Here is a 27,239-nt window from a genome sequence, read left to right as displayed (position 1 = left end):
GGTTGCTGGTCTCGATGTATGCTCTTTGTATTGTCTTTTTGATTGAAGCAATGAAGCATTCTGCCATTCCATTCGCCTGGGGCCATCTTGGCGTGATCTTTTGATGAGTGAACCCCATGTGTTTCGTGAATGTGAAGAATTGGTGTCCATTGAAAGGGGGACCGTTTGTCTGACATAATTGTTCGCGGTATGCCCCATTCACTTAGCACTTCATCAAACGTGGCTGCCACTTGGGGAAAAGCTGTTGTCGCAATTTTCGTCACTACCGGAAACCTTGAGAATTCATCGATGAAGACTACTACGTTGTCCCCTGATTCCATAGAAGTTAACCGCTACTCGCTCCCGTGGTTGGTCGGGTATGTGTGTTGGCTGTATCGGTTTGGACGCATCTGCCTTTGTGGTGCACTGGCATGGTAGACAACTCTTTACCCAGTTGTCCACTAAGGAGTCCATGAATGGGAACCAGACTTTGCACCAGAGCTGCTTTTTGGTGTTATTGGCTCCCCTGTGACCCTCATGTGCTGTCTTGATGACTTCTGCTCTGAGTGTGGCTGGGATGATGAGCTTGCACCCTCTCAGTAGTATGGACTGGTCTTTGACCACTAGTTTGTTGTGCACTTTCGTCAGTCCATCTATTTCTTCTTGGCTCACCCCTGGGAGACTTTTTATGGAGCGTCGGTAGTGTCTCCGCTTGTGGTTGCTGGTGAGCGCGATGGCCAGCGCCATGGACTGGTCCGTGGCTGATGCGGTGGTGACGGCCTCCAGCGATAGTGCAGGCAGCAGTGCATTTTCTGCAACATAGTTGATATACTCAGTGTCCCCTTTTCTGGTTGTCGATGCCCCTGTCAGGTGGTGTGATATGTAATCTGCAGTGTTTTGATCACCCCCCCCCGGTCGATGAATGATGACATAGTCGTACTCTTGTAATCGTATGCCCCGTCTCTCGATTCTGGGCAGCATCTTTGTGCGAGGGTTCCCAAACCGGGAGAGCAGACTTGATGGTCAGTCACCAGGGTGAATTTCTTTCCAATGAAGAAGTTATGAAAATGATTGCACGCTCAGACTGCTGCAAGGCTTTTTTTTTCACCTGGGAGTAGGCTGATTCCGTTTAAGACAGTGCCCTGCTTGCGTAGTCAACTGTGTTTGGGGTGCGTATCTTCCCCACTGGTCTGGGCGAGGATGGTGATTAGTCCCACCGGGCTGGCTTCCAGTATTAGTTATGTGTGCCATGACAGGTCAAAATAAGCGATCTGTCTAGCTTCTGCGAGCGACACCTTGATGTCTTCGGGCGCAGTTTGGCACTCGGCCGACCATTCAAATTCAGAGTCATTTTGCAGTACCCTCCGCAAGAGCTTTGTGAGCATCGCGTAGTGCAGGATGTATCTTGTGCAGTATCCTGCCATGCAAAAGAAGGACCTCACATCTGCCACCTGCATCAGAGCTTGATGGTTGGTGATGGTGTTCACTTTGTCTGGGTATGGAGTCATGCCTCTGAATGAAAAGATGTGCCGGAAGAACCTGAGCTTTCTCTTTCCGAACCTGCATTTTTCCAAGTTTAGTGTCAACCCTGCAGCTTGGAGAGCTTGCAAGTTTCGATGAGGTCTGCCTTGTGTTCTTCCTGTGACGAGCCAAACACTAGAATGTCATCACTGTAGTTCAGTGACTGTTTTACTGGGTGGATCACCTGTCTGATGGCCGTGGAAGAGATACCAAAATTCAACTGTCGGTACCGGAAGAGGCCTTTATGCATGCCGAATGTGGTGATACTTATGGATTCTGGGTGGCATTCGAGCTGATGGTACCCTTGCATGAGATCCAACTTGGAGAAAGTTGTCACCCTGTTTAGCTGGACTATCATGTCCTCAATACATGGACCTGGATGTCTTTCTCTCTGGAGAGCGGTGTCCACCATCCTCATGTTTACGCAGAGTCTGTTGTGCCCCTCGCTTTTGGGGATGATGGCTAGAGGTGACACCCACAGGGTTGGACCTGTGACATGTTCGATGCTCTCGTTTCGAAGGAGCTGGTCCAGTTCTTTTGAGACTGCGTCTTGAAGGTGGAAAGCCACTGTTCTTGGGTGCTGGGGTACAGGGCGGACACTTTCGTTGACGTGCAGTTTGACAAGCATTCCCTCGAGTCTCCCAAGCCCTGTGCATAGGGTAAGGAATTTGGATTGGATGAGCTCTTTGGTGATGGTGCTGCATCTTTGTGTTTCCGTTGAGCGTGCAGATGGATTATCCGTTGTTCGTGGGTGTCGTGGTTGACTGGATCACTTGCTCTTCTGGAAATCGAATGTCAATAAGGCCAAGGCAGCTCGCCGTATGATAGCTGAGTAGACATCAGCCTTTCATGGGGCTGCGTATGACGTGGATGGTGGTGTCAATGGTGTTTCCATTGTGTAGCAGTCGTCTTTCGAATTGCCTGATGGATTGCAGGGGTTGTGTTGCTTCCCAATGAAATATTCTCAAGGGAGTCTTTGCGAGTTTTGGTTTGTCTGGCATGTGTTGGAACTCCTGGTTTCCCATGATGTTAACTTTCGTGCCTGAGTCAACTAGAAAGCAGTATTGTTTGTTTCCTAAGTTAACAGGGATTCTGGGCGCTTCTCACACCTCCCGGTCATCGTGGATGAGGTTGCCATATTCATCTGGATGGTTTGGGTCGTATTGAGCACTGTATTCGTATTGGTACTGGTATTGTTATTCCCTGTATTGCTGGTAGGAGTAAGGGGGTTTGTTTTATTCATCCCCGTAGCCGGCGTACTGGTCCTGCGGATCATATTCTTGCGAGGCTTCTTGGGATGGCATATTTTCTATTGCCCTCATGGATCTTCTCTGGCCCTGGTACTGTGGTGGGTTGTATCTCGGCTGGTAGCCTGGGGCTGTGTTTGTCTGTTGTGCAGTCTCCCTTGTGGTTGTGGGTTCGACCGTGGCGTGGGAAACTGTCTCCCCTCTCTGCAGACCAATTGGAAGTGTCTTTCCCTCCCACAGTTTGAACACCTCTGGGACAGAGCTGGACAGGTCCCGGAGTGTGGGAAGTTCATGCCGAAGTGGTAGCACTGTCCAAGTATCCTGGTAGGCTCCTGGACACTTGGTCTTCCTGTTGGCATCCCTCTGCCCCCTGGCCTTTGTGCCAGTGTTTGTACTGCCGTGATGATTTCATGGCGGTCGTGTTTGGGTCCTGCATGGTTTTCAATGGAAGCAGCCTGGGCAACGACCCTCTCAAAGATCATTGCCAGCTCACTCACTTTGTCTATGGTGAGGGGCTTTTTAAGCAGTTGTTTCTGGAATGCGATGACGTACAGCCTTTATTGCGTGAAGGCACGCGATAAATTCATGGACTGACTCTTCTGGCTTTTGCTTGCTCGTAGTCACGGTTGGGCTCGATTTATGTATTTCCTGTGATCAGGGCAGCAAAATCTGTCTGGTCTTCTGGGGGTCTGGTCTCCACAATGGTTTTAATTTCACCACCCACTAGGTTTATGAACATTTTGCATAATGTGGGGGATTTCTATTCGCATGCTTCTTTTACAAAGTGATTGAAGTCCTCCACCCATTCAATCCACCGTGGCCCCTTGTCGCTCTGTGGCACAAGGATGAATGGGAGCAGTTTCTTTAGGCGGGCTGCTTTGGATTGAGGCTGTGCTGTGGGGCAGCTTGGACCACTCATGCTGGTTGTGATGGTGGCGTGGGCTCAGCAAGAATGGCACAGGCACTGCGTGATTGGGTGGTGGAGCTGCTCAGTACCACCACTGTGCCTGGGTGCTTGGTACTCCTTCTCTGATGGGTTGGCGGCCCCTGTTGCGTCGACATGGTGTTCCTTGGTGGAACTGTGTGATTCACGTGGCTATGAACTTGCTCCCCACTGAGGGCTGTCCATCTGGATAGTGTCTGTGGGGTGAAACTGCATCTTCTAATACCCTTTGCTTTATTTGCAGCATTGGGTTTATTGAAGTTCATTTGTTTTCTGTGTTTTTAGTTCTTCTTGGCAAGGTGGGGGGGTATCCTTTCCCTGCTTACTTGAGGCAGGATCACCTTGGAGCGTTGTGGTGGGTTCAACGCCCAGCTGCTGTCACACAGGATTGCCGGAGTGAAGATGCAGCTGTAGACGAGTGGGATCACCCGTTGGAGGGGTGGGTGGGATCGATGAGTGCTGGAGCAGGTGGGAATTTTCCTGGATGGAGTGTTGGAGGGGACGGCAGGATCGCTGTGGGGACGATGGGGGACCGGTGGGATCACCGCCTGAGAAGGAGTGGATGCCAGTGTGCATGAGTCCAAGCCTTTTCGCCCACAGTTAGAAGCTTTGCAGGAATAAACGGACCCAACACCGGACTGAAAGAAGGACCTTCTCTTTAATCAACCGCTCTCACATACTTACATGCAGGAACTGACGTACCCCTGTCGCCAACTACAACTCCTCCCTTTCGAGGGGATTGGGTCCTCCGACGTATTCCATATCTATGACATGTAATCACCACAGCTGTGCTGCTTCGGAAACTTTTTCCTGCGTCGATGACGATGCGCCGTCGTCGAGGACCTCCTCCGACATCCGACGTCATCCGATGTGATAAGTAGGACGCACGACGCCCGTAGCCTCAGTTCCGTTTTTTCCGCGAACGTGTTTCTTCGTGAATCTCGGTTAACGCCTCGACTCTTTGGAGTTCTGTTCTTCTCGGTTCTTCGAACATGTTCGTTTTTGTGAAAATCCTTCGTGTGAAGATGTCTTCTACTTCGTCTTCGACCCCGCGTCCGGGCTTCAAGAAGTGCGGGGAGTGTGGGTCCAAGATGTCGGTGACGGACTCGCACGACGCCTGCCTCTGGTGCCTCGGGGAGGCCCACGACACGGATGACTGTATCGACTGCCAGTCGCTCACGTCCAAAGCCTTACGCGAACGTAAGAAGAAGTTGTCGGTAGGTCGGGTGTCCAAGCCCCGGAAGTCGAAGTCTGCGGGGCTTTCGACGGATGATTCGAGGGGTGACTCTCCGCGTCATCGTCGGAAGTCTCGTGGGTCTCCTTCTAGGAGTCGGTCTCGCCACTCCTCAGCCTCTTCGAGGCATTCTCAGAAGCGCCTACACCGGTCGTCTTCCAGGTCTTCTTCGGAGGACTCTGCCCGGCACGTCGCTTACCCCACCAGCCGTGCGACGCCGGAGGAATGGGCTTCCTTCGGGAAGAAAATGCTGGCGATTCTCGAGTCGCAGGGTACTCAGCCGTCCGCGCCCCCGAGTGGCGCCGGTCGTGAGAGGTCGAGAGACACCGCTCGCAAGAGTGGTCGGCACGAGTCACGGGAGAGGTCCCGTTCGGACAAGGAGACTCGTTCTCGACGTACCCGTTCCAGGTCCCGGTCCTCGACGCGTTCGAGACCGTGTGCACCTGTGAGGTCTTCGAGGAAGACATCGACGTCTGAGGCGTCGAGGGCGTCGACAGGCTTTCTCGAGGCTCCGGCTCCGAGGAAGTCGTCGAAGCCGTTGACGCTCAGGTCGTCGAAGGACACGCTCGGGGCTCCGGCTTTGAGGGCTGTGTCAACGCCGCTGGCGGCGCTGCATCTGACGTCGACGCCGATTTCCTCAACGTCGACGCCGAGCCTCTCGGCGCTGATGCCTGTTCTCTCGACGCCAGTGCCGATTCGCTCGACGCCATCAACGCCTTTCGTGTCGGAGGTACCCCGTGGCATGGGAGAACCCCCTAGGAAGGCTCTGGTTAAGAGCAAGCACTCTCGGGTGCCTTCTTTTCACCACCTGGAATATATTTCAGAGGCGGATGAGGATTCTGATGGCCTGGTTCCTAGTCAGGTTCCAGATGAAATTGTCTTGGGCCATAGTCAGTTTGACGATTTGAGGCAGTCACTGCATGATGCCAGTGGACTGGACACCTCTCCGGAGGTGGAGTTTTGTAGTCCTGAGCCTGGCTCTCATGCCGATTCCTCGTACCGGCGCCTTATGGCTAGGGTTTCTGAGTACTTGGGATGGTCTGCTCCCCCAGGGGAGTTTGTGCAGAATGATCTAACGGACATCCTTGATGTTGGTCCCCCAACTGACCCGGTACTGCCCTTCCATATGGCTTTACAGAGAAGGGTGGCGGCGGCTTGGACTGCTCCGGAGAGTCTCCCGGCGGTGGACAGATCCTTGTCGCGAAAATACCGTCCAGCCAGTAGCGACCCCTGCTACTTGACCAGGCACCCCACTCCGGAGAGTTTGGTGGTGCAGGCGGCCACGGCCCCGGCAAAGCAGGCGTCGTACCCTACCATCCCTCCTGATAGGGACGACAAACGTTTTGATGGCTGGGCGAAGTGTTTTCTTCTGGTAGTATGGCGCTTCAGGCGGCCAACTCCATTTGTGCCTTGTCTCGTTTCACACACACTCTGTGGAACTGTGTTGCGTTAGCGGCTGAACATATTCCCGAAGGGGACGAACGGGATGGTTTCCTTGCTATGGTCCAGGATGGTAAGGATGCCATGTGTGAGTCCGTTCAGTCGGGTTTGGACTTAGCTGAATGCGTCAGTAGGTCCATGGCGGCGAGCACCGTGATACGCAGGTTTGCTTCTGATGTGCAGTCCCGGCTCCTCAACATGCCCTTTGACGGTGAACACCTTTTTGGCAGCAAGGCTGACGAGAGCCTTGAGAGGTTGCAGACCTCAAAAGCTGCAGCGAAGTCGTTGGGCGCTGCAGTTCGCCAACCTCCGCCTTTTCGTCCTAGGGGACAGCAGTGGAGGGGTGGTCCCTTTCGCTATTACTCGTCCTTCAGTAAAGCGAGAGGAGCTGGCAGTCAAAGAGGCCAACGCAGGGGTACCAGAGGTGGACGACGGGGTACCCGTGGTGCTAAGGCCGCTCGGGCAGTTGCCTCTTTGCCCTCAGGTAACGCCGCAGCCGCTCCCACTCAGTCATGAGGCCATGTCCCATGGTTCGCCGGTTGGGGGAAGGCTGGCGCAGCATCTTGTAGAGTGGCGAGTCATTACTTCAGATGTGTGGGTTCTGGAGATCATAACCCACGGCTACTGTCTTCCCTTTCGGCACAGGCCTCGCGACAATCCACCGGGGTACCTCTCTTTGAAGAGTCCGGATCCGCTCCTTGCGCAGGAAATTCAAGCCCTGCTGGAGAAAGGCGCCATAGAACTGGTGCCTGTAGCGGAGAGGAACAAGGGATGGTATTCCCCTTTTTTTTTTGATTTCGAAGAAAGACGGGGGATTGAGACCCATCATGGACTTGCGCGGTTTGAACAAACTCCTCAGGAAGGACAAGTTCAAGATGGTTACTCTCTCTCAAGTCCTCCAGGCCCTTCAGCTTCAGGACTGGTTGGTGTCACTCGACCTCAAGGATGCTTACTTCCATGTGCCGATCCATCCCAAGCACAAGAAGTACCTGAGGTTCGCGGTTGGCGACTCGCACTTTCAGTTTCGGGTCCTGCCGTTCGGATTGACCTCCGCCCCGAGGGTTTTCACCAAGCTCATGGTGGTGGTGGCAGCGCATCTCAGGCAAGGGGGGATTCACGTCTACCCCTACTTGGACGATTGGTTGATCAGGGGGAGCTCTCCCGAGCAAGCCCTGGATCATCTGTCCGTCACCTGCCACTCCCTTCACAGGCTGGGCTTCTCCCTCAATTTAAAGAAGTCCCATTTGACGCCAACACAGCGGCTCCAGTACATCGGAGCAGTGCTCAACACTTCCCTGGGGCAGTGTTTTCCTCCCCAGGTGAGGGCTCTTCACATTCAGCAGATGGTGCACAAGTTTCAGCATGCCCAGACGCTCCCAGCGTTCGAGTTCTTGAGGTTGCTTGGCCTCATGGCATCCTGCATTCTTCTGGTGCCAGAGGCTCGCCTGCGGATGAGATCTTTGCAGTGGGCACTCAAGACGCAATGGTCGCAGTCCTCCGGCAGGATGTCGGACCCGGTTCAGGTGCCGCCCTCGGTCGCCCGAGACCTCCTGTGGTGGGCCGTCGAAGGCAACTTGATGAAGGGGGCTCCATTTTGGCTTCCCTGGCCGGAGGTGACGATCGTGACGGATGCATCCCTCACGAGATGGGGAGCTCATGCCAACGGGCTGACAGTCAGCGGTCGTTGGTCTCCGTTGGAGTCCAGACTCCATATCAATCTGTTGGAGCTGAGGGCTGTCAGGCTAGCCCTGAAGGCTTTTCTGCCGACTGTGCAAGGAAAGAGTGTCCTGATCCTGACGGACAACACAGTGGCCATGCACTACCTCAACAAAAAGGGGGGGGCAGGGTCACTTCCTCTGTGCAGGGAGGCGATGCAGCTCGAGTTCTGGGCCATCCAGCAGGAAGTTTCGATCTCGGCAGTTCATCTGGCCGGAGACGAAAACGTGACGGCGGATGCTCTGAGCAGGCAGAGCGCGATCTCTCACGAGTGGGAGTTGGCTCAGGAGATTCTCCTGGAGATCTTCGCCCTTTGGGGGACCCCTCAAGTGGATCTCTTCGCCTCCAGTGTCAACCGGAAGTGCGAAAGGTTTTGCTCGTGGGAATTTCCTCCAAAAGGAGCCTTAGGAGACGCGTTCGTGGTGGAGTGGTCATTCCCGCTGCTGTACGCGTTTCCTCCAGTCCCCGTCATCCCGCAAGTGCTGCGGAGGTTACGGAAGTTCGGTTCCCGGATGTTCCTCATTGCTCCGGCGTGGGCTCGGAGGACGTGGTGCCCGGACCTTCTCGACTTGTCCATCTGCTCTCCACGTCGTCTTCCCTACCGAGACGATCTGCCCTCACGGGAGGGGGTTCAGGTTCTCCATCCAGAGGTCAGATCCCTCAACCTTCACGCTTGGCTTCTGAAAGGTTGAGGTATAAGGATTGGGACCTCCCTTAAGACGTGATCGAGGTGTTGCTTTCGGCCCGAAGGCCAGCAACAAAGTCTCTGTACCGTTGCCGTTGGCGTAAGTTCTGCGACTGGTGCAGAGTTCAGAGTGTGGATCCTTTTGCATGCGACATCCCCATGGTTCTGTCCTTTTTACTTTCTTTGGCCCACAGGGGCTTGCAAGTGGGTACCATTAAAGGTTACCTGGCGGCGCTGTCCATCTTTAAGCGCTCGTCTGAAGAGTGTTCTTACTTTAAAATACCTTTAATTTCACAGTTTCTGAAAGGGCTCACTAATGTGTTCCCTCCATCACCTTTCCTGGAGCCCGGTTGGGATTTAAACCTTGTTCTTAAGTTTCTTATGGGTGCTCCGTTTGAGCCTTTACATTTTTGCCCTTTGAGGCGGTTAACTCTGAAAACTGTGTTTTTAGTTGCGGTTACTTCCGCTCGCAGAGTGAGTGAGTTACAGGCACTTTCAGTTAAGCCACCCTTCACTGTATTTCACAAGGACAGGGTTGTCCTTAGAGTTCGTCCTTCTTTTCTTCCGAAGGTAGTGACGGAATTTCATTTGGCCTAGAAGGTTGTTCTTCCGGCATTCTATCCTCCTCCGCATCCTGGTAAGGAAGAGGAGAAGCTCCATAGGCTTGATCCTAGGAGAGCTTTAAGCTTTTATGTTTCACGCATGTCCCGGGTCAGAGTGGACGATCAACTCTTTATTGGTTACGCTGGAAAGCGTTTGGGGCAAGCTGTGATGAAACAGACTTTGTCTCGCTGGATTATTTTGGCCATCTCGGAGTGTTACCGCTTGGCGGGTAAGGATCCACCGGCTGGCTTGCGGGCCCATTCTACCAGGGGTATGGCTGCATCTACTGCCCTGCAGAGGGGTGTTCCTATACGCAACATCTGTGATGCAGCCACCTGGGCTTCAGTACATACATTTGTACGTCACTATTCCCTCGATTCCATCCGAGGACAGGATCTGGCCTTTGGCAAGGCGGTCCTTTGCTCTGCTATTTGATTGGCTATTCTAAATTTTGATTCTAAATTCTTTCCCTCCTCCTTGCTCTGGTACTGCTTTGGGAGTCTGTCATAGATATGGAATACGTCGGAGGACCCAATCCCCTCGAAGAACAAGTTACTTTCTTACCTGGTAACGTTCTTTCGATGGGATGGTCCGACGACGTATTCCATATCGCTCCCGCCCTGCCTTCCCCGCTGCAGAATTTATTTTGCGATTGCAGCTTACGTTCCGCAAGGCTTTGTGTCTGACTGGCAGTTGACTAATGTCACACGTTCTGGGGGAAAAAACTACAACTGAGGCTACGGGCGTCGTGCGTCCTACTTATCACATCGGATGACGTCGGACGTCGGAGGAGGTCCTCGACGACGGCGCATCGACGTCATCGACGCAGGACGCAGACGCCGAAAAAAGTTTCCGAAGCAGCACAGCTGTGGTGATTACATGTCATAGATATGGAATACGTCGTCGGACCATCCCATCGAAAGAACGTTACCAGGTAAGAAAGTAACTTGTTATTCTTCCTGCTTCCCTCCTGGTGTTCCCCTGGGTCTTAAAGGCGTTTGGTCCCGTAACAGGCACAATCATCTGAAAATGCATGCAATACTCGAAATGCTGCTCCACGCAAGAAGCAGGCTAAATACGGCAGTTAACCTTTGTGAAGTAATTACCATACAAGGTCAGCCTGAGCACAGTAATGAAATAACACCCGCGGCCAATCACCCAGGAAGTCTGAAGTAAGACTTCTAATAGAATTTCAGAAATCAAAGGCAACCTATTATACACTTACTAGAAATAGTGGAGCACGGGAGCATTGCAGGCTGTTCCTCTTTGGGGAGGAGGAGCCGCAGCCACTCCTGCAGCGTTCAGCTGCTTCATTTAATGTACTTCATCTGCTCCAGACCGCGGAGCAGACCGGGGCTTCTGCGACTTCATCAGTCTATTTTGATTGGGGCTATTCTGTGCTTTGCTCTTTTTTGCCTCCGTGGCCAAGAAGACAAACAGAGGCACAAGGAACCAGCTAAAAAAATCTAGCCACTTGTCTCAGAAACCTGCACCTGACTCTGCATCAGATTTTATGGAGACCATTCCAGGAGGAGATAGCCGCAGACTGCAGAATACCTGGAAGAAGGGGAGTAGGAAGGCACAACCAATACTGCTTGCAAGATGACTGGCGCTCTCTGGAGTTTGAAGCACATCTTTTCCTGGCATAAAACAAGAATTGGTTCGACTTTCACCAAACTTGCACTTGTAAACGTAGCCCCTTTTTGCAATTGATTGTAAAAGTTTAGACTTTCTGCATTGTTTTACTGTTTGCTGCACATAATACCAGGTATTGCTATTTGATAATAGTGGGTTAATTGCTGCCGGGGTAGAGGGTGGGAAGACGGGCGGGCGAAGGGCTTGTGTAAGCCTCCCAAGCCAATCAAGCGTACACCTATGCAGTATTCTAGTTGACATTTATTTAACCCTATACGTGCATTATGTTTTGGGGTTGACGTGGGGGAGACAGACTTGAGCAAACCACCCAAGCCGGGAGTCACCTTCTCTCAACATATGCCAGTTTGTTTTGATGACTCTGTGATGTTTTAATTAAGGTCGGTTAGCAAAATATTACAGTTCTGCCTTACATTTCAGGGCATTTTTGCAACATTTTTGGATTTTATCAATATCTTAACTCTTTGCTACTCTGCGTCATATATATTTATCTGAACTTCCACTTACATTTGCGCCTTAACGAGGTATCTTGTCAAGATGGTTAAACGTAAGGCCTTTGATCGCCTTAGGAGGCGGGGGGGTGGGGGAGGGGGGGTTCTGGGGCCACTGCCAAAAAGATATCCAAAATGACAAAGCTAATAAAGAGTGATGCAGGGGTGGAATGTATTTGTATTTTATTTGTATTTTATTGAATTTATATAGCCCTTTAATCCAAAGTGCTTAATGTCTTGCGGAGGGCAGCAGGGGTTGGGGGGGACTGGCCACTAAAAGTGCCAAGAAGTCAGCAAATAGCATAGACACTCTGGAACATTTTCTAAAGAAGGCGGTAGGAGCTTTAGAGGAGAAAATCATGCTTGCAGAAAAAACAATCTGTAGCAAACAGAGTATAGCCACAAACGCCTGTTGCTAGGTTCATATTGTATCTTGGCAACCATCGACTATATCACTGATCTCACTCAATTGCTCAACCTGAAAGAAACCTACCCTGGATACGCCCTCGGGAAATGTCTGGCATGTATGGAAACTCAGGTATTAAATATAAACCAAGTCCTTTTAAGATTAGACAATAAGATGGATAACTTGATGGAGCTGGGCAAAGAACTCTTTGCAACAGAGACACTGAAGGAGCTCATTTTAAATATGAAGGGACTGAAAGCCGGTCGTTTGGCTGCTGCAACTAGGGAAGTAAATGGTGTTATACCTAAGGCGGTAAAAAACAACGATCAACTGGACGTGGTCAAAGCAAAAGTGAAATCTGGTGGGAAAGAACAAACGGAAGTAAACACCATGGGGCGCTGGGGGGCGGGGAGAGCAGCCAACTAGCTATAAAGATGAAACAGTCAGCAACCCTAAACAAACCTCAGAACGTAACCTGGTTCTTACAACTGTAGATACATCCCCAGAGATCGTGGATCCCAACAAACTGGGCACTAAAGTAGGAGGGTCTACCAAAACTGAGGGTGAAAAATTCGCTCTGACAGAAAGATGGCTCGCACAAGATAGGGATCCTCAAAGTAACCAAACTCAACTGCCCCACGCAGCCCGCGTGGTAGTAGTTTTTACCAATGTCCCAAGGCCCACCTACCGTACAGAAGATACTAGATCTTTGATGAACAAGGTGACCCATTGCATTTGCAACATCTGTGAAATAACCTAAGCTTCGGGGTGCGAGTAGGTTCGCCTTGTGGTGAAACACTCCCAATGGGTACGGCACTGCATTAAGAATATAAAGGGGGGGACTGATAAATCATTACTTTAAATCAACCATCAAAGGTGACAGATCTATTATGGCGGGGATTACTTGCTCGACAAGTCAGGTCAGACATTGGCTTTCTGCCCTCGAGTTTCTTTTATAGATCAGACTTTTTGAAGAAGGATCGCCTTTCCAAGGATTACACCCCCTTTAGTCTGGTCCTTTAAAGAAACTGTATCTCCCAGATGCTATATAAACAAATAAAAAATCGGCAAGGCTATGTTTGGTCACACTCCCCTCTTTTATACTATGTAGCAAGTACCAACCAGTCTGGATTGTTTTTTCATAAGCGGAGTTGGTGAGGAGATGTTGAGTCTGCTGGAGTCTCTCTCCACTGTCTACTACAGCGTGTGGGAGGGCTTAAAAACCCTGCACCAGAGCGGAGCGGTGAGCGGAGTTGGTGAGGAGAGTTGAGTCTGCTGGAGTCTCTCTCCACTGTCTACTACAGCGTGTGGGAGGGCTTAAAAACCCTGCACCAGAGCGGAGCGGTGAGCGGAGTTGGTGAGGAGAGTTGAGTCTGCTGGAGTCTCTCTCCACTGTCTACTACAGCGTGTGGGAGGGCTTAAAAACCCTGCACCAGAGCGGAGCGGTGAGCGGAGTTGGTGAGGAGAGTTGAGTCTGCTGGAGTCTCTCTCCACTGTCTACTACAGCGTGTGGGAGGGCTTAAAAACCCTGCACCAGAGCGGAGCGGTGAGCGGAGTTGGTGAGGAGAGTTGAGTCTGCTGGAGTCTCTCTCCACTGTCTACTACAGCGTGTGGGAGGGCTTAAAAACCCTGCACCAGAGCGGAGCGGTGAGCGGAGTTGGTGAGGAGAGTTGAGTCTGCTGGAGTCTCTCTCCACTGTCTACTACAGCGTGTGGGAGGGCTTAAAAACCCTGCACCAGAGCGGAGCGGTGAGTGGAGTTGGTGAGGAGAGTTGAGTCTGCTGGAGTCTCTCTCCACTGTCTACTACAGCGTGTGGGAGGGCTTAAAAACCCTGCACCAGAGCGGAGCGGTGAGCGGAGTTGGTGAGGAGAGTTGAGTCTGCTGGAGTCCGCGGGAGCCCGTGAGGGCAGAGGCAGAGGTAAACGTAATATGGAGGCAGCCCAGAAATATGAGAGACCATCGTTACAGCAAGGGCGAAAAAATAGTAAAAATGAAAAACCGGACGAGGTGGGAACGGTTTCGGACACTGACAACACTAAACGGCGTTTAAGGAGTGTGAAATCGCCAGCCACTCGGCTGAATTTAAAGACGCTTCTCAGCGAAGAAACCGCCCACGAAGGGAAAAAAGAGCTATATACGCCGAGGTCTCGTCTCAACAGTGCGAATAACGAGCTCAGAGAGGTGGACACGACGTCTACTTTGTGCGTCCTTGAACCAAAGGAGAGAGACGCACAAGTAACAACAGAACCAGTAACAACAGAACCACAAGCCCCAGAAATAAATCTAAGAGGCGAAAGTAAACAAGACCTACCGGGATCTGAGGTGGCCAGCGCCCTGCACACCGCACCGAAGGCGAGTGGGTTTCCGGAAACGGCAGTCGGAGGGCAGCCGCTGACGGACCCTCAGCAGGAGCGCTGTGACGCCGAGGACCGGGGGGAACGGAAGAAATCATCGGAAAAGACAACAAACCGCGGAGCAGGACACCCAGCCCTGCCTGCCTCACCGGACTCAGGGCGGGCTAGGAGGAGGAGCCCCACGCGGATGGAGAACAGGGTGAGGAGTGGTCTAGAGAAACGCCGTGAGAAAGTTCGAGACCAAACAGACAGCCCAAATGAAAACACTAAAGGGACACAGTTAGCGGAACTGGCCAAGAGCCAGGCTAACAAGCTGACCGCCACTCAAGAAAGGGAAAGAGTGGAGGTGGACAGTTTACCACAAGAAAACGAAGAAGGAAGAAGGCTAGACTGGCCAAAAGAGAAGATTCCCAAAACAGTTGTACAAGCAAATGTACACAGGGAACCAGAGTTTGCTGATACTGAAGAGGAACTAGGCATAAGTGAGAACGAAATAGAAGAAGAGATAAAACAAAGGGAAGAAAATCGGACGCAAGTGGCAAGTAGCAAATTCATTACCAACGAGGAGAAAGCAAGTAGCACGGAAGAAAGTTGGAATGAAAGTGAAACGGGGACGTCAGATTCAGATTCCGAAATAGAACAAGAAAAAAAAGCGTTACAAGTAAAACAGAGAAAAGGGATACTTACCAATAAACCAACAACGCAAAGAAAAAGCCAAGAAAAGACAAACGAAATGAAAACAACAAAGAATAATAAAGAAAGAGGCTGTGAACAGCTAGGAATTACGAAAACGACATTAGAAAATATAAAAAAAAATGAGGGAATGCAAAAAGGGCCACTGCCAGTATCCTTGTCAGGAACATTGAAAGCATTTTTCTTTAACCAGCAGAAACGAAAATTAGAATCGGAAAACGACCTATCTGACGCAGAACTGCTGGAAGCGGTTGAGATAAATTCAGGAGGAGATAGCCAACAGACCCCCGGGGTCTCACCGGGGGCAGAAGGATCGCCAGCTATAGGTCTGCAGCAGCTCCTGCAAGAAAAAAGGAATGCGGCGAAAGCAATCCGGCGACAAATAGAAGAAAGACGGAAGCAAAGCGCTTTAAAAGAACATCAGGAGGAGCAGCCTGAAGGAGGGGGAAATACCGCAAGACCTGAAGACGACAACCAAAGACAGGCCCTGGCCCGGGAGAGGGTGTCCCAACCTAAAGATCAACGACAAAACGTGGATGGCCCAGATGGGGCAAAAGCACACCCGAATTCAGACCAGTTACTTCGTACCCCGGAGAAAGTAAGAGAACTACATGGAGAGACCAAACAAAGAGAAACACAGAAAGAAAAACCTAAGTGCACAAGGTTGGAGGAAAAAGCACACAGACCCAGGTTAAGCGATAGCCTATTCACAGAAATAATGGCTATGCCAGGGAAAACAGCCAGTACACCATAATCGCCGATAAATAGAAGGATAAGCGAATTAGGCACGCCGACACAAAAGGAGTCCCCAAGCAAAAAAACAGATCTACTAACTATCATGTCTGCAATAACGATAGCATTGGCGCCATATTGCAAGCTATACGAAACAATAAAAGAAGGAATACAAGACAACACATCAATTCTGGCTTCAATGTCCACAAAAATCACGCATATAGAAGGATATATCACAGCTGTAGAAGAAAGAACTGACACCTACAAGAAAGGGTGGGAAAAAGAGCTGGAGGACTTAAAGAAACAAACTGAGTGCCTAAAAAGAGGGACAGAGGAGGAGAACAAGAAAACCAAAAAATCAGAGCGGGAAAGTCAAAATGCAGTATTAACAGAGAGACATAAAGGAGACAATGAGATAAAGGAAGCGATGGAGAAAAGGTCCAAACCCCCGCAAACATACCCAATCAAATCAGGACTCTATAATCATCCCCAGAATAAAGTCCCAGTGATATTGAAACTAAAGAAAAATGACAAGACTGACAAAGACCCGACGATAGAGAAGGCGGAGCAGCAGGAAGCAGAAAAACTAAAAGGAAAAAAAAAAGAAGAGGAAATCAGAGAGGAAAGTTCCGAAAAAAGCCAGAAAGAAAGGAAAAGAGACAAAATGAGAAGTCCACCCCTCTCGGTTGAAGATTTTATGAGCGACACAAACCTGATGAATTTGTCCCAGCATTGGGAGACCGCCTCCGACAACTCAGTGATGGAGGCGAACACAGACCAGCAAATACAAAAGCAAAAGGAACCGGAGAAAGAAATAGAAATGAGACAAAATATGAAGCCCCAGACACCAAAAAGAAGCCGAGAGGCAAGTGAGATCCAAAAGGGAAGAGCAACGGAAATACAAAAAAAGAACAGAGAAGAAGAACAAAAGCCCTCGAAAGATCAAAGAACAAGTGAGTGGTCATCAAAGCACGGAAAACAGGAGATAAAAAGCCCAGAGAAAAACAGAAGAACTGATATGTCGAAAGCGGAAAGACAGGAACGCATATTCAAACTTGAGCAATTAGATATAAAAAGTGGATACATGATCCTAAATAGGAAGACGATCTTGAAATTAATGAGTAAAATGAATGCGTTGAAAATGATAAAAACAGAAGACATCACGTTAGTAGAGCCTTATCATAGAGGAAAGATCGCCAAGGCATACATTCACGTGAAAGAACCAATCCGGCAAGAAACGGAAGTAAACGCAGCTACTGAAATGCTCCAAAATGGGTTTGGGCTGACAGAAATTAAAAGAGAAATACAAAAAGAAAAGAAAGACACTAAGTATGATGAAAAAGAAAGAAGACCATACCAGTTCACTTCACGGACAGAAGAGCGTTATCGATCTAATATACTAGGAAAACAGAGAGAAGAAAGGGGTATTGATTGGCAAGTGAAGTATGGACGAACGGAAGAGAGAAAAGAGAACCGAAGATCCCACAAGGACGAAAAACAAAACACACAATCAAGGAAGGAGCACCAGGACACGGGAGCAGAATATCAGAATCTAGACAGGAGAGTGGAACCAAGGCGTGTTCAGAGCCATCTTAGCCCAGAGAGAACTGGCCGCCACAGTAGAAACGAGAGAGCAAAGAAATCACCTCCGAGACAAGCAAAAGATACGTCAACGAACACGGGCCCGCTAGCATGGCTAAAAGCAGCCTTAATGGGCAAAACAGAAAATTAGCAATTAACACGGTCACCAGCACCTACGTGGGATGAACAAAGAAGTGGTGACCAAAAAGAAACCAAGAAATGTTTCATCCTGGGGTCATGGAACACAAGAGGATACACGCATTTAACCAGACCGGGCGACGTGGACTTAGGCGCACTAGACATCATATGCCTACAAGAAACTTGGCTACAAGAAAAACCCAGCCTAGACGGCTATGTAGTGGAAATAGCACCTGCAAGCAAGGGATTGTTAGGCCGACCATCCTCAGGCCTGTTGACAGCAACGAAAATGGGAGTAGGCCTGGCAACACCGAAAAAATTACACGAATCATATGAGATGCTAGTAATACTGACCACATGGACCAACGAAGGAAAATCAATTAGCAAGAGGATTGGCAACCAAATCATCATAATAAACACGTATTGGAACCCCCAAAAGATGACAAATAAAACGTACTGCGCAAAAATGGCAGAGGTGATAGACGAAATCAAAATAGAGCACATGAATGCGGACATCATCATATGTGGCGACTTAAACGCCGACTGCAGAGAGGGGAACAAAGAAATAAAGTTGGGAAAGTGTCAAGTTTCGACCCGCGAGAGGGGTGTTGCATGGGAGACCCTGATTAAACCAAGAAATCTTCATAACATCGCAGCTCTATTTCCGAAACAAAAGAACATTCCAACTTGGGAGAGTCTGAATGCAAAAGCTACCCTAGATTACATCTTTGTGTCAACAGAATTTATACCCAGAATTGAAGAATACAAAGTTCAAAGAACCACATACAGTGATCACAATCTGCTAATATGCAAATGGACAGGATCACAAACTGAACATTGCATGTATAAACACAATCTCGAAATAAACAACCAACAATCTAGAGTCTGTCTAACAGAAGAAGAGGTAAAAACGATAACAGCAAGTTATAGACTCTCTGAGGAGGCTCAAGAAAAAGCCCCACAAACTCGACCGAACTATATACCGTTGCTAATACCATACAAAAAACCAGCGAGGAGTCAACAGAAGAAAACATCAAACGTATTACACACATATGACAAACTGGTGGTGGAAAGAAGAAAAGTGGTGAGGAGGTTAAGGGAAAATTGCAACAAAAGGAAACCAGCAGGAAGACTGGGAAAACTGGCAGATGGAGGCAAAGAAATATAACCATTGGCTAAAGCAACATAGACTATGGATGTACCAACAAGATGCGGAAAAAATGTTGAAAAGTCTTGGCTCAAAGAAAACAAGCGATTTCTGGAGAATAATCAAAGAAACAAATAGATCGAAGCCTCCAGAACTGATAAACCAAGTCCCTGAGTCAAACTGGAAATCATACCTAATGGCACAATTTGAGCGACCGAAAACACAAACAACCAAAGGATTAGTAGACATGACAGCCACTTGGGTGAACGTGGCTAATATCACAGACATTGAAAAAACCATCAAAAACTTAAAAACATCAAGGGCCCCCGGACCGGACGGGTTGTCAAATATCGACCTAAAGCAATCTGCGAAGGCATGGGCAGTGCTAATTAGCAAAATGTTCTCACATTGCGCCCAGACAAAAATGGTGCCGGAAACATGGCTAAAGGCCATAATTGTGCCAGTGTATAAAAAAGGCGACAGAGAAGACCCAGAAAGCTACAGGCCCATAGCACTGTTAGACATTGTGGGCAAAATTTACGCAACCCAGTTGTTAATCCACTTTGGGACATGGGCAAAGACTGCACCCTGCTTCGACATTTTTCAGACAGGATTCCAGAAGAAGGGAGGCACGGCAATAAATATATTGATCCTCCAGATCTTGAAAGCGAAAGTAAAAGAAGGTGCCCCAAAAATCTACCTGGCATTCGTAGACCTATCAAAAGCCTTTGATAAAATTGATTGTGAAAAACTATGGCTGAAACTGAGCAAGTGGGAATGCCCAGCGTCTGTCCTGGCACCAATAAAAGCGCTTCATGAAAACACAAAAATCAGAGTAAAACTGAATAAACAAGGCACCTTGTCTGAAGAGATTGAAATCCAGAGAGGTGTAAAGCAGGGCTGCCCACTAGCTCCGGCCCTGTTTATCGCTTTCTTGGGGGACTACCAGATCGAAGAAAAAAAAATAAGAGCTTTCCCACCAAAAATAGGAAAGGAAATCATACCACGACTATGGTACGCAGACGACGCCATCATTATTGACCAAACACCAATTGGGCTGCAACGAAAACTAAACAACCTGGCAAATTATATGTCAACAAACCATCTGGAAATTAACACAACAAAAACTAAAGTGATGGTCTTTGAAAAAACCGCAAACAGAAATACAAAGCAGCCAACTTGGCACTTGGAAAACGCCAAACTGGAAGTAGTTGACAAATTCAAATACCTAGGGGTAACCTTAGACGGATCAGCAGGTGACAACGCAATACAAGATCAGTTATGGGACAAAGTCAAAAGACTTACGGCACAAATGAGACTGGTCGACAACAAATTTGGGAAATTTTCCATTATTCCGGCAATAAAATTTTACAAGGCAAAGGCTGTGCCGTCTATCATCTATGGTATGGAAGCCGCGCTCAACTTACCGAACTCAATATGGCAAAAATTGGAAGGACATGTGTGGAAGGCAGTACTAGGCCTACCGAAATCAACCTCCATACCTGCAATCAGAAGGGAGTTGGGCCTGGTCTCGTTAGCTACATCAGTGAAGCAAAGCAAGCTGAGACTTTACAGAAAAATCATAATGGCTGATTCATTGCCAATATGCGCGGTGATAGCAGAAGAATTGAAAACGGGCACTTGCAAAGCGCTCAACAATTGGGCAACAACAATACAAGAAACACTAAACGAAATATCATGCACAGAAGATCTAAAAAAAAAAACAGACCGAGTAAAGATAAAAATCGAACTCATGGACTGGATCCACACGGTAGACACAGCGAGAGCAAATAAGCTACTCACCCACCTTCCACCGACGTTCAACAGGGTGAAAGAGCCACTGAACTACTGCAAAACGTTCCCGAACAAAAAGATGAGGAGCACATTCTTGAAGGCAAGACTAAACCTGCTGATGACACATCAAATCTTAGCCATTAGATCATCAAAAATGGATAAAAGTTGCCGCCTATGCAAAAATAAAGAAGAAGTGGAAACATTGCGACATCTAGTCCTAAGATGCCCAAAAACCAGCATAATTAGAGACAGATATATACAACCATGTCTGCAAGGGGCGATGACGCTAGATGAAGAGGCGGTTTGGAATAGGCTAATCTCAGGAGAAACAACGAGATGGACCATAGCGGCAGTAAAATTGATAGACCTTGCCTTCGAAAAGATTTCCAACATACAGGCCCATATGAAAATAGCAGAGATGGCCGGAACAGTGATATCGCCCATGGCAAGACAAATTCAAGAAACAATCAAATAACAGCGAAATTCCGGAGAGAGAAGGCGGAAAGTAAATATGAACTTAGAAGTGTCAACACCAAAAAAATAACTGTCAAAAGCGCCTTGGCGCATCTGTAGAAGAAGAAGGGTTCTTGTGAAAATCGTTAATTCATTTCCGATTAAAAACAAGTAAATAAATAAATAAAAATAAATAAATAAAAATAAATATCTGTTTTATTGTTTCGGTACTGAGCAATCTTGTATGAATCGCTCTTTACAAGGAACACATTTCTGAATGTTATCAGGCAGAGGCGCTGGGACTATACAAATGAATTAAGCAAGAGGAAGGCAGACATTGCCAAGGAGAACTGGGAGGCTCTAAATGAGGCTGCTAATGCCTCGGACTCCAAATTAGCCAGAAACCTTAATGGGTTGATTCTAGGCATGCAAGCTGTCCCCGAAGTGCACGTGCCAGAAAACGACATGTACAGCACTTTCACAGCATGTATAATACCTCCGGAAATGGTAGGGAGCTAACAGCAGTAGGTGCAGCAGGAAACAGCAGGAAGAAGATGGCTGCATGCGAATCGGATTGTAAACCCAAAGGAAATGTGGCCCTCTTTTCAGATCAGGAAGTGCAACATGTGCTAAGGTGACAGAAACCACTCAAGACACCAGGCTTTGACGTGATACCAAATCATATGTTCCTTGCTCTTATGGAACTTTGGGAACCCTTTCTGGCTCGAATTTTCACAGTAATTATTGCAACTAGACTGGTCCCCCAGAGCTCGAAATCCGGGATTATTGTTCCTATTTACATAAAAGGGGGTTGGTCCTTTTCTTCATCTTATCGTCCAGTAACTTTACTGGGTGGTAGATCCAAGATTTTCTCCAGGATTATTCGAAGAAGATTAGAAATCTGGATAAGAGAACATAATATCCTCTGCGATACCCAACTTGCTTTCAGAGTAGGCACACTCTGTATCTAATCTTTTACTCTGTATCTAATCTTAGTGAAATATGTCCTACGCCTGGGATCTCCTGGCTGTGTGGCCTATATGAACCTCAGCTCAATCTTTGACTATGTGGACAGGAGTTTCCTCTGGCATACCTTTTTCCTCTGGCATACCTTATACGATATGGGACTTCAAGTTCTCTTCTGCAAATGCTGGAGTCAATCCATGCTAACACGCAGGTTTGGGTACAATATGGCAAGGAAGGTCGGCTAAGTAATCCCATTGAGGAACAAAATGGGGTAAAACTGGGGTGCATACTCTGGGGCCTTCTGTTCAATCTTTGTGACATCTCTAGAAGCCTTCCTGGTAGCCTCAGGGACAGATGTGCCTCTATGTGAAAGGAAGCAGGAGGCTTCTGGCATTGAGCTATGCAGATGATAATGTATCGAGGGCCAGGACACCTATATCCGTACAGCTGTTGATTAAAACATATGACGAATATATGCAGCTCTGTGGCCTTTAAGTCAATGCCACCAAATGCCCCACATGCGTTTTTCTAGTAAAAAGAAGAGCTTTGCGAGTATTACTATTACAGGTCACTGGTTAAGGACATGTGATCACTGAATACCTGGGGGTAGGATTCAGTGAGCGCTACCATGGGAGGACACACAGGGGCAACTAGGAATAAAGATGAGGCCGGCCATAGATGTTCTTTTCAGCTTTTCCAGAACCATGCAGCAATACTCAGTTAACCATATGCTGACAATGTAGAAGAGTGAGGAAATCGCTGTTGCTGCTTATGGGAGCGGGTTGTGGGGTTCTGGGAATTTGGCAACATCATAAGGAGTTGATAATCATTTTCTTGCTATCTACATCGTCCTATGTGAAGCATTTGGAGACAGACTACCTACAATTTCTGTTCGGTTTTATTGGCCCTTTTCCACGTTTGGTGGTAGCCGCGGGCTACCGTGTGGCAGTTGTCAATACTTGGCACCTGGTTTTGCTAACCAATGACTCAATGTTCTTCCTCTTAAAACCATGACTTGCAAGTGGTCTGGACACTATAACATCCGATGTGAAGCGCTTTTGTCGGGGGGGGGGGGGGGGGGGGAGGGGGGACGGGGGGACCTGGTCTCACATTGGTGTTTTTCTGCCCCGTGTGCAGAGATCTACGGAAACGGTACTTGCTGACCATCAGAGGGAAGGCTCGGAGGCAGGGGACACCAGCTCGTTTTCCCTTACATTCTGGCGCACATACTAAGGTGCCTGTGTTTTTGCTAGCTCTTTAAAGGACGCCTGCAAAAGAAGATGAATTGTTACAATCGGCTTTTTAGAACTTTACTATAGTGCCATTTTCGTATTCTGTGCATTGCATATCTTTGTTGTGGATTTTTATGTACATTTTCTGCATTACATTGAATCGGAACTAAACTGAATGTAGCTGAATAGTGCCATTTGGCGATGGTCCCTGCCCTTTCACTGGCTACTGATTGTCTAGCAGCCTATCTAGCAGCGGCAGGACGGTCCTGGCTACATCAGTGTCAGAAGGACCCATTTCCTCCCCTGCAAGAAAGATGGCGATGCACTTTCACCAGAAACACGGATATATAAATAAAATGTGCCTGGATAGAGATTGGGATGCTTTGGGGAGAGATTTGGCGCCAGCACGTCCTGAATTTAGGCAAAGAAGATAAATATGTCTAGAAAAGCGAGAAGTCTTGAATCGTTACTTAATAGGGAAGGCACACAGTGCAATAGACCGCTCTGGGGTGAGGAAAAAAAGCGATTAATGCATTGTACACAGGGCAGCACAAAGATTTTAAAAATGCGTAATTCGTAAACCAATGACATCTAGAGGTTACTTGCGGTATGACCGATGAAGAGTTCCTTTTCTTTACTACAGGAAGCGTCATCAATGGGAGACTGAAGAGCAGGGGAGAAGGGCAGTTTACCAAAAGGGCCTTGACAGCTCCAAACCGACCCACAGTGTAGCATTATAGATCAGTATAGAGGCCAGTGCATAGTGCGGGCAAATCCAGCTAAGTGACAATATGCAAATCTGGTTTGAGCACCAAGTAAGATTAGCTTGTATCCCACTTTTGATTCTGTGAAGCCAAATATTAATTAACTCCTAGGTATCTACATTGTTTGCTGCCTGTGGTATATAATAGAACCATACATACAAACTATTTCTCTTGGAAACGCTGTAAATCTCTGCATGACGTATGACTGCGTGTGTTGCACATTCTTACTCTCATTTGCTGTTGATTCTTAGGACTGTGTGCCCTGTCCATCAACCATTCCAACTCGTACTTAGCATACCCTGCCAGCTCTACTACTGGGGAGATCATGCTATATGATGCAAACTATTTGGTAAGTTGGATATACATTGTGCTTTTGCTCCTTGTGCACATGCTCATCATTATAAGCAGGCTGGGAACTTCAAAACGAGTTTCAGGAAGATCTCATACCCAATGGTAGTGTGTTCTCTCACCCATCGCGTGGGGGCTTATGGGGTGCCAAACAGTGGAGCAGGGGCTCTTTTAGCTATGGGCCAATGATCAGTCTTCCTTTCAGGCTCCAAGAGGCTGAATGTGATGCAGGCTGTCACGGACAATTTGAGCAACACCTCTGTTAGGTGCTAGCTGGGTTCTGGGGACTAGGGAAATTCACCCGCTAAGCAATGAGAACACTTAGGTGGTATGGGGGTTTCCCCAGAGTCTATTTGATTGTGTCTCCTGGTCATTAGCCCAGTCAACAGTGTAGTTCAGAACTCCCCTACAAAATATCAAGGGGATTTCCCTTTACTCAAACACCTTCTTAGCAGGAGCCCTGAGAAATCATCACTCCTTTGCCAAGGGCCAACCCTACATAGACCTTTGCAAGCCTCTTTCAAGACAACAAACACAAGATAAACCAAGAAACCCTTGTATTAGGGACAGGGTTTCATCTGTTCAACCCTGCATGGCTATAGACCTGGGAGTTACACCCATCCCCTTCACTTTTTGCTTAGCGAAAGCCAGCTTGTGTGCCTTAAACCACCCCCGCCCTTTTAGGCATTCATGTAACGCAACCTGTTGTTTAATAAAGGTGTTGAACTATATTTTCTGTGTCACAAGTACTTTTTTGTCTCACATTGTCATGAATGGTGTCAGGGTGGGATTGTCAGCAACTCGATACAGAGGTTTTGCCCATGACTCTAATGGAGACAGACAGGATTTTCACTAAGGGGTTCGCCCCAATTACCACCTGGGAAAAATAACATTCCCAGTGTCTCTCTGAAACCAACACAGATAGAGTCCAGGGGACAGGAATGGGCAAAGCTGCTGTACTCACATGGCTTCATGTTGAACGGCTGCTTTAATGGGGACATGCTGGGGCAGTACATTAGGCTCTCACAACATAGCACCTCCACTATCAATTACATATTGGAACACTATACACTATTCCCGGCCATTCTACACATGGAAATATTATACCGGGAGGAAAGTGTTCACCTTCCTCTAACTGCAACTATTGATTTTCCGGGTAGCAATTTTTATATAGATTGTGCTGGGCCAATCAAGGTCAATTCTGGCCAAAATTATGGTATTAGCTGGTACTCTTCCAATTTAGTTCCAGCAGAAGTCTGTGTGGCGTTATTAGGGCCAGAGTTTCTTAAATCTACATTGGCGTCATGCCCTAGCCTCAAACAAACAGGCAAATCAGAGTAAACTCGGGCCAGAGCTTACTTAATGTGTTTGGACACAGATTAATTGTTTGGACACCTATCTACGTCAGAAAATGAATCCACTGGCTCAATTATCAAGGCATTTGAGAACTTGACAGGCAAAACTAAGAGGCCAGATAAGGCGGACGAAAGGGTCATTTTCCTCAGAAAGCTCATAAATATTCCTTTGGTATATTAATACATAATTCCAAAAGAGCACTTAGAAGCGATCTACATCAAATGTGCCCGATGACGTATAGGGTCACAACATGGCTATGACCATCAAGTCAAGGGAAATGGACGAGAGCTCGTTCTTGGTCTAAAAAAGAGAAATGTGCAGCCAATTGATATTATTTGTGAGAAATAATGGCTCGCAGACCTTTTGGAGGTTAGTCAATGAAGGGAACACCTCCACGCAGGCACTCGCTCGTGTCTTCCCTATCATCGGAGCATATGATCACCTGCTCCCTCACCAGCTAGATCGCACACCTGGAGGCTGTGCTGCTGGCAACATCCCGCATGCTCAGAGGTAGGGGTAGGACTTAACCTGCAAAGACTCGCTGCAACATCCTTTTTTGTCGTTTTGAGAACAAACAAACAAAAAAAAGAACTAATCTTAAAATTTGACTCCCAAACACCCATTTCCATTTGTTGGGCACTTCTTGCGCGGCCAGCAGTGCCTCTTACTGCCCTAATAACTTTCTGGGACCCTGAGTTTATTCAACCTGCATTGTGGGTGTTCGTCTCTATTGCTGTTCGTAGCAATTTTAAGATGGCTGCCAGCTGTAACCCCTTCATGAGTGCTCAACTTTTGGCTATTTCTCCCTTGAAAGTAGCCTATCGGGGACGGCAGGTTTTAACTGGCCCCCTCACCAAGGGCCCACTTCCTAAGGCCCCTGTCTGCTGCCGGTTCATTGCGTGAGGACTTCCTGCACGCCTCACGAGCGTACTGATGATGGCGCTCCCACACTCTTCAGTGGAACATAAACTCTCATGACACTCTCACATCATCGACCATGGGTGGTTAGTCGCTTCTGCCTAGATTACTTCTACCCCTCTGACTTTACCACCTTCATCGCCATCTCCCGTGGACTCCCTCCCTTACTGCTGTCTTTATTGTGTGTTCTCCATCTGCTCACAATTTGATTCTTGCTGTGTTTTACCATCTGCTCACAATTTGATTCTTGTTGTGTTTTACCTTCTGCGCACAATTTCATTCTAGCTGTGTTTGAACCATCTAATCACAAATTGATTCTTGCTGTGTTTGTACCATCTGCTCACAATTTGATTCTAGTTGTGTTTGCACCATCTGCTCACAATTTGATTCTCGCGGTGTTTGCACCATCTGCTCCCAATTTGATTCTCGCTGTGTTTGCACCATCTGCTCCCAATTTGATTCTCGCTGTGTTTGCACCATCTGCTCCCAATTTGATTCTCGCTGTGTTTGCACCATCTGCTCACAATTTGATTCAAGCTGTGTTTGCACCATTTGCTCACAATTTGATTCTTGCTGTGTTTGTACCACCTGCTCACAATTTGATTCTCACTGTGTTTTCAACATCTGCGCACAATATGATTCTAGCTGTGTTTGCACTATCTGCTCACAATTTGATTCTTGCTGTGTTTGTACCATCTGCTCACAATTTGATTCTAGCTGTGTTTGTACCATCTGCTCACAATTTGATTCTTGCTGTGTTTGTACCATCTGTTCACAATTTGATTCTAGCTGGGTTTGCACCATCTGCTCACAATTTCATTCCTGCTGTTTGCACCACCTGCTAA

At 48.1% G+C, this 27,239-nt stretch overlaps 1 protein-coding gene across 4 annotated transcripts in view; it reads left to right on the top strand.

Moving 5' to 3' along the window:
* Positions 1–27,239, top strand: part of WIPI1 (WD repeat domain, phosphoinositide interacting 1) — a 951,231-nt gene that overhangs the window by 462,252 nt on the left and 461,740 nt on the right. For all 4 annotated transcript variants that reach the window (XM_069655068.1, XM_069655067.1, XM_069655070.1 and 1 more), the window contains exon 5: positions 24,024–24,121. In XM_069655068.1, the coding sequence (XP_069511169.1) occupies positions 24,024–24,121 (98 nt within the window). The remainder of the gene's footprint in view (positions 1–24,023; positions 24,122–27,239) is intronic.

This window comes from Ambystoma mexicanum, chromosome 3q, assembly GCF_040938575.1.
Source record: "Ambystoma mexicanum isolate Mex_15411 chromosome 3q, UKY_AmexF1_1, whole genome shotgun sequence".
Classification (NCBI taxonomy): Eukaryota; Metazoa; Chordata; class Amphibia; order Caudata; family Ambystomatidae; genus Ambystoma; species Ambystoma mexicanum.
This window is presented reverse-complemented; position numbering and strand designations above follow the sequence as displayed.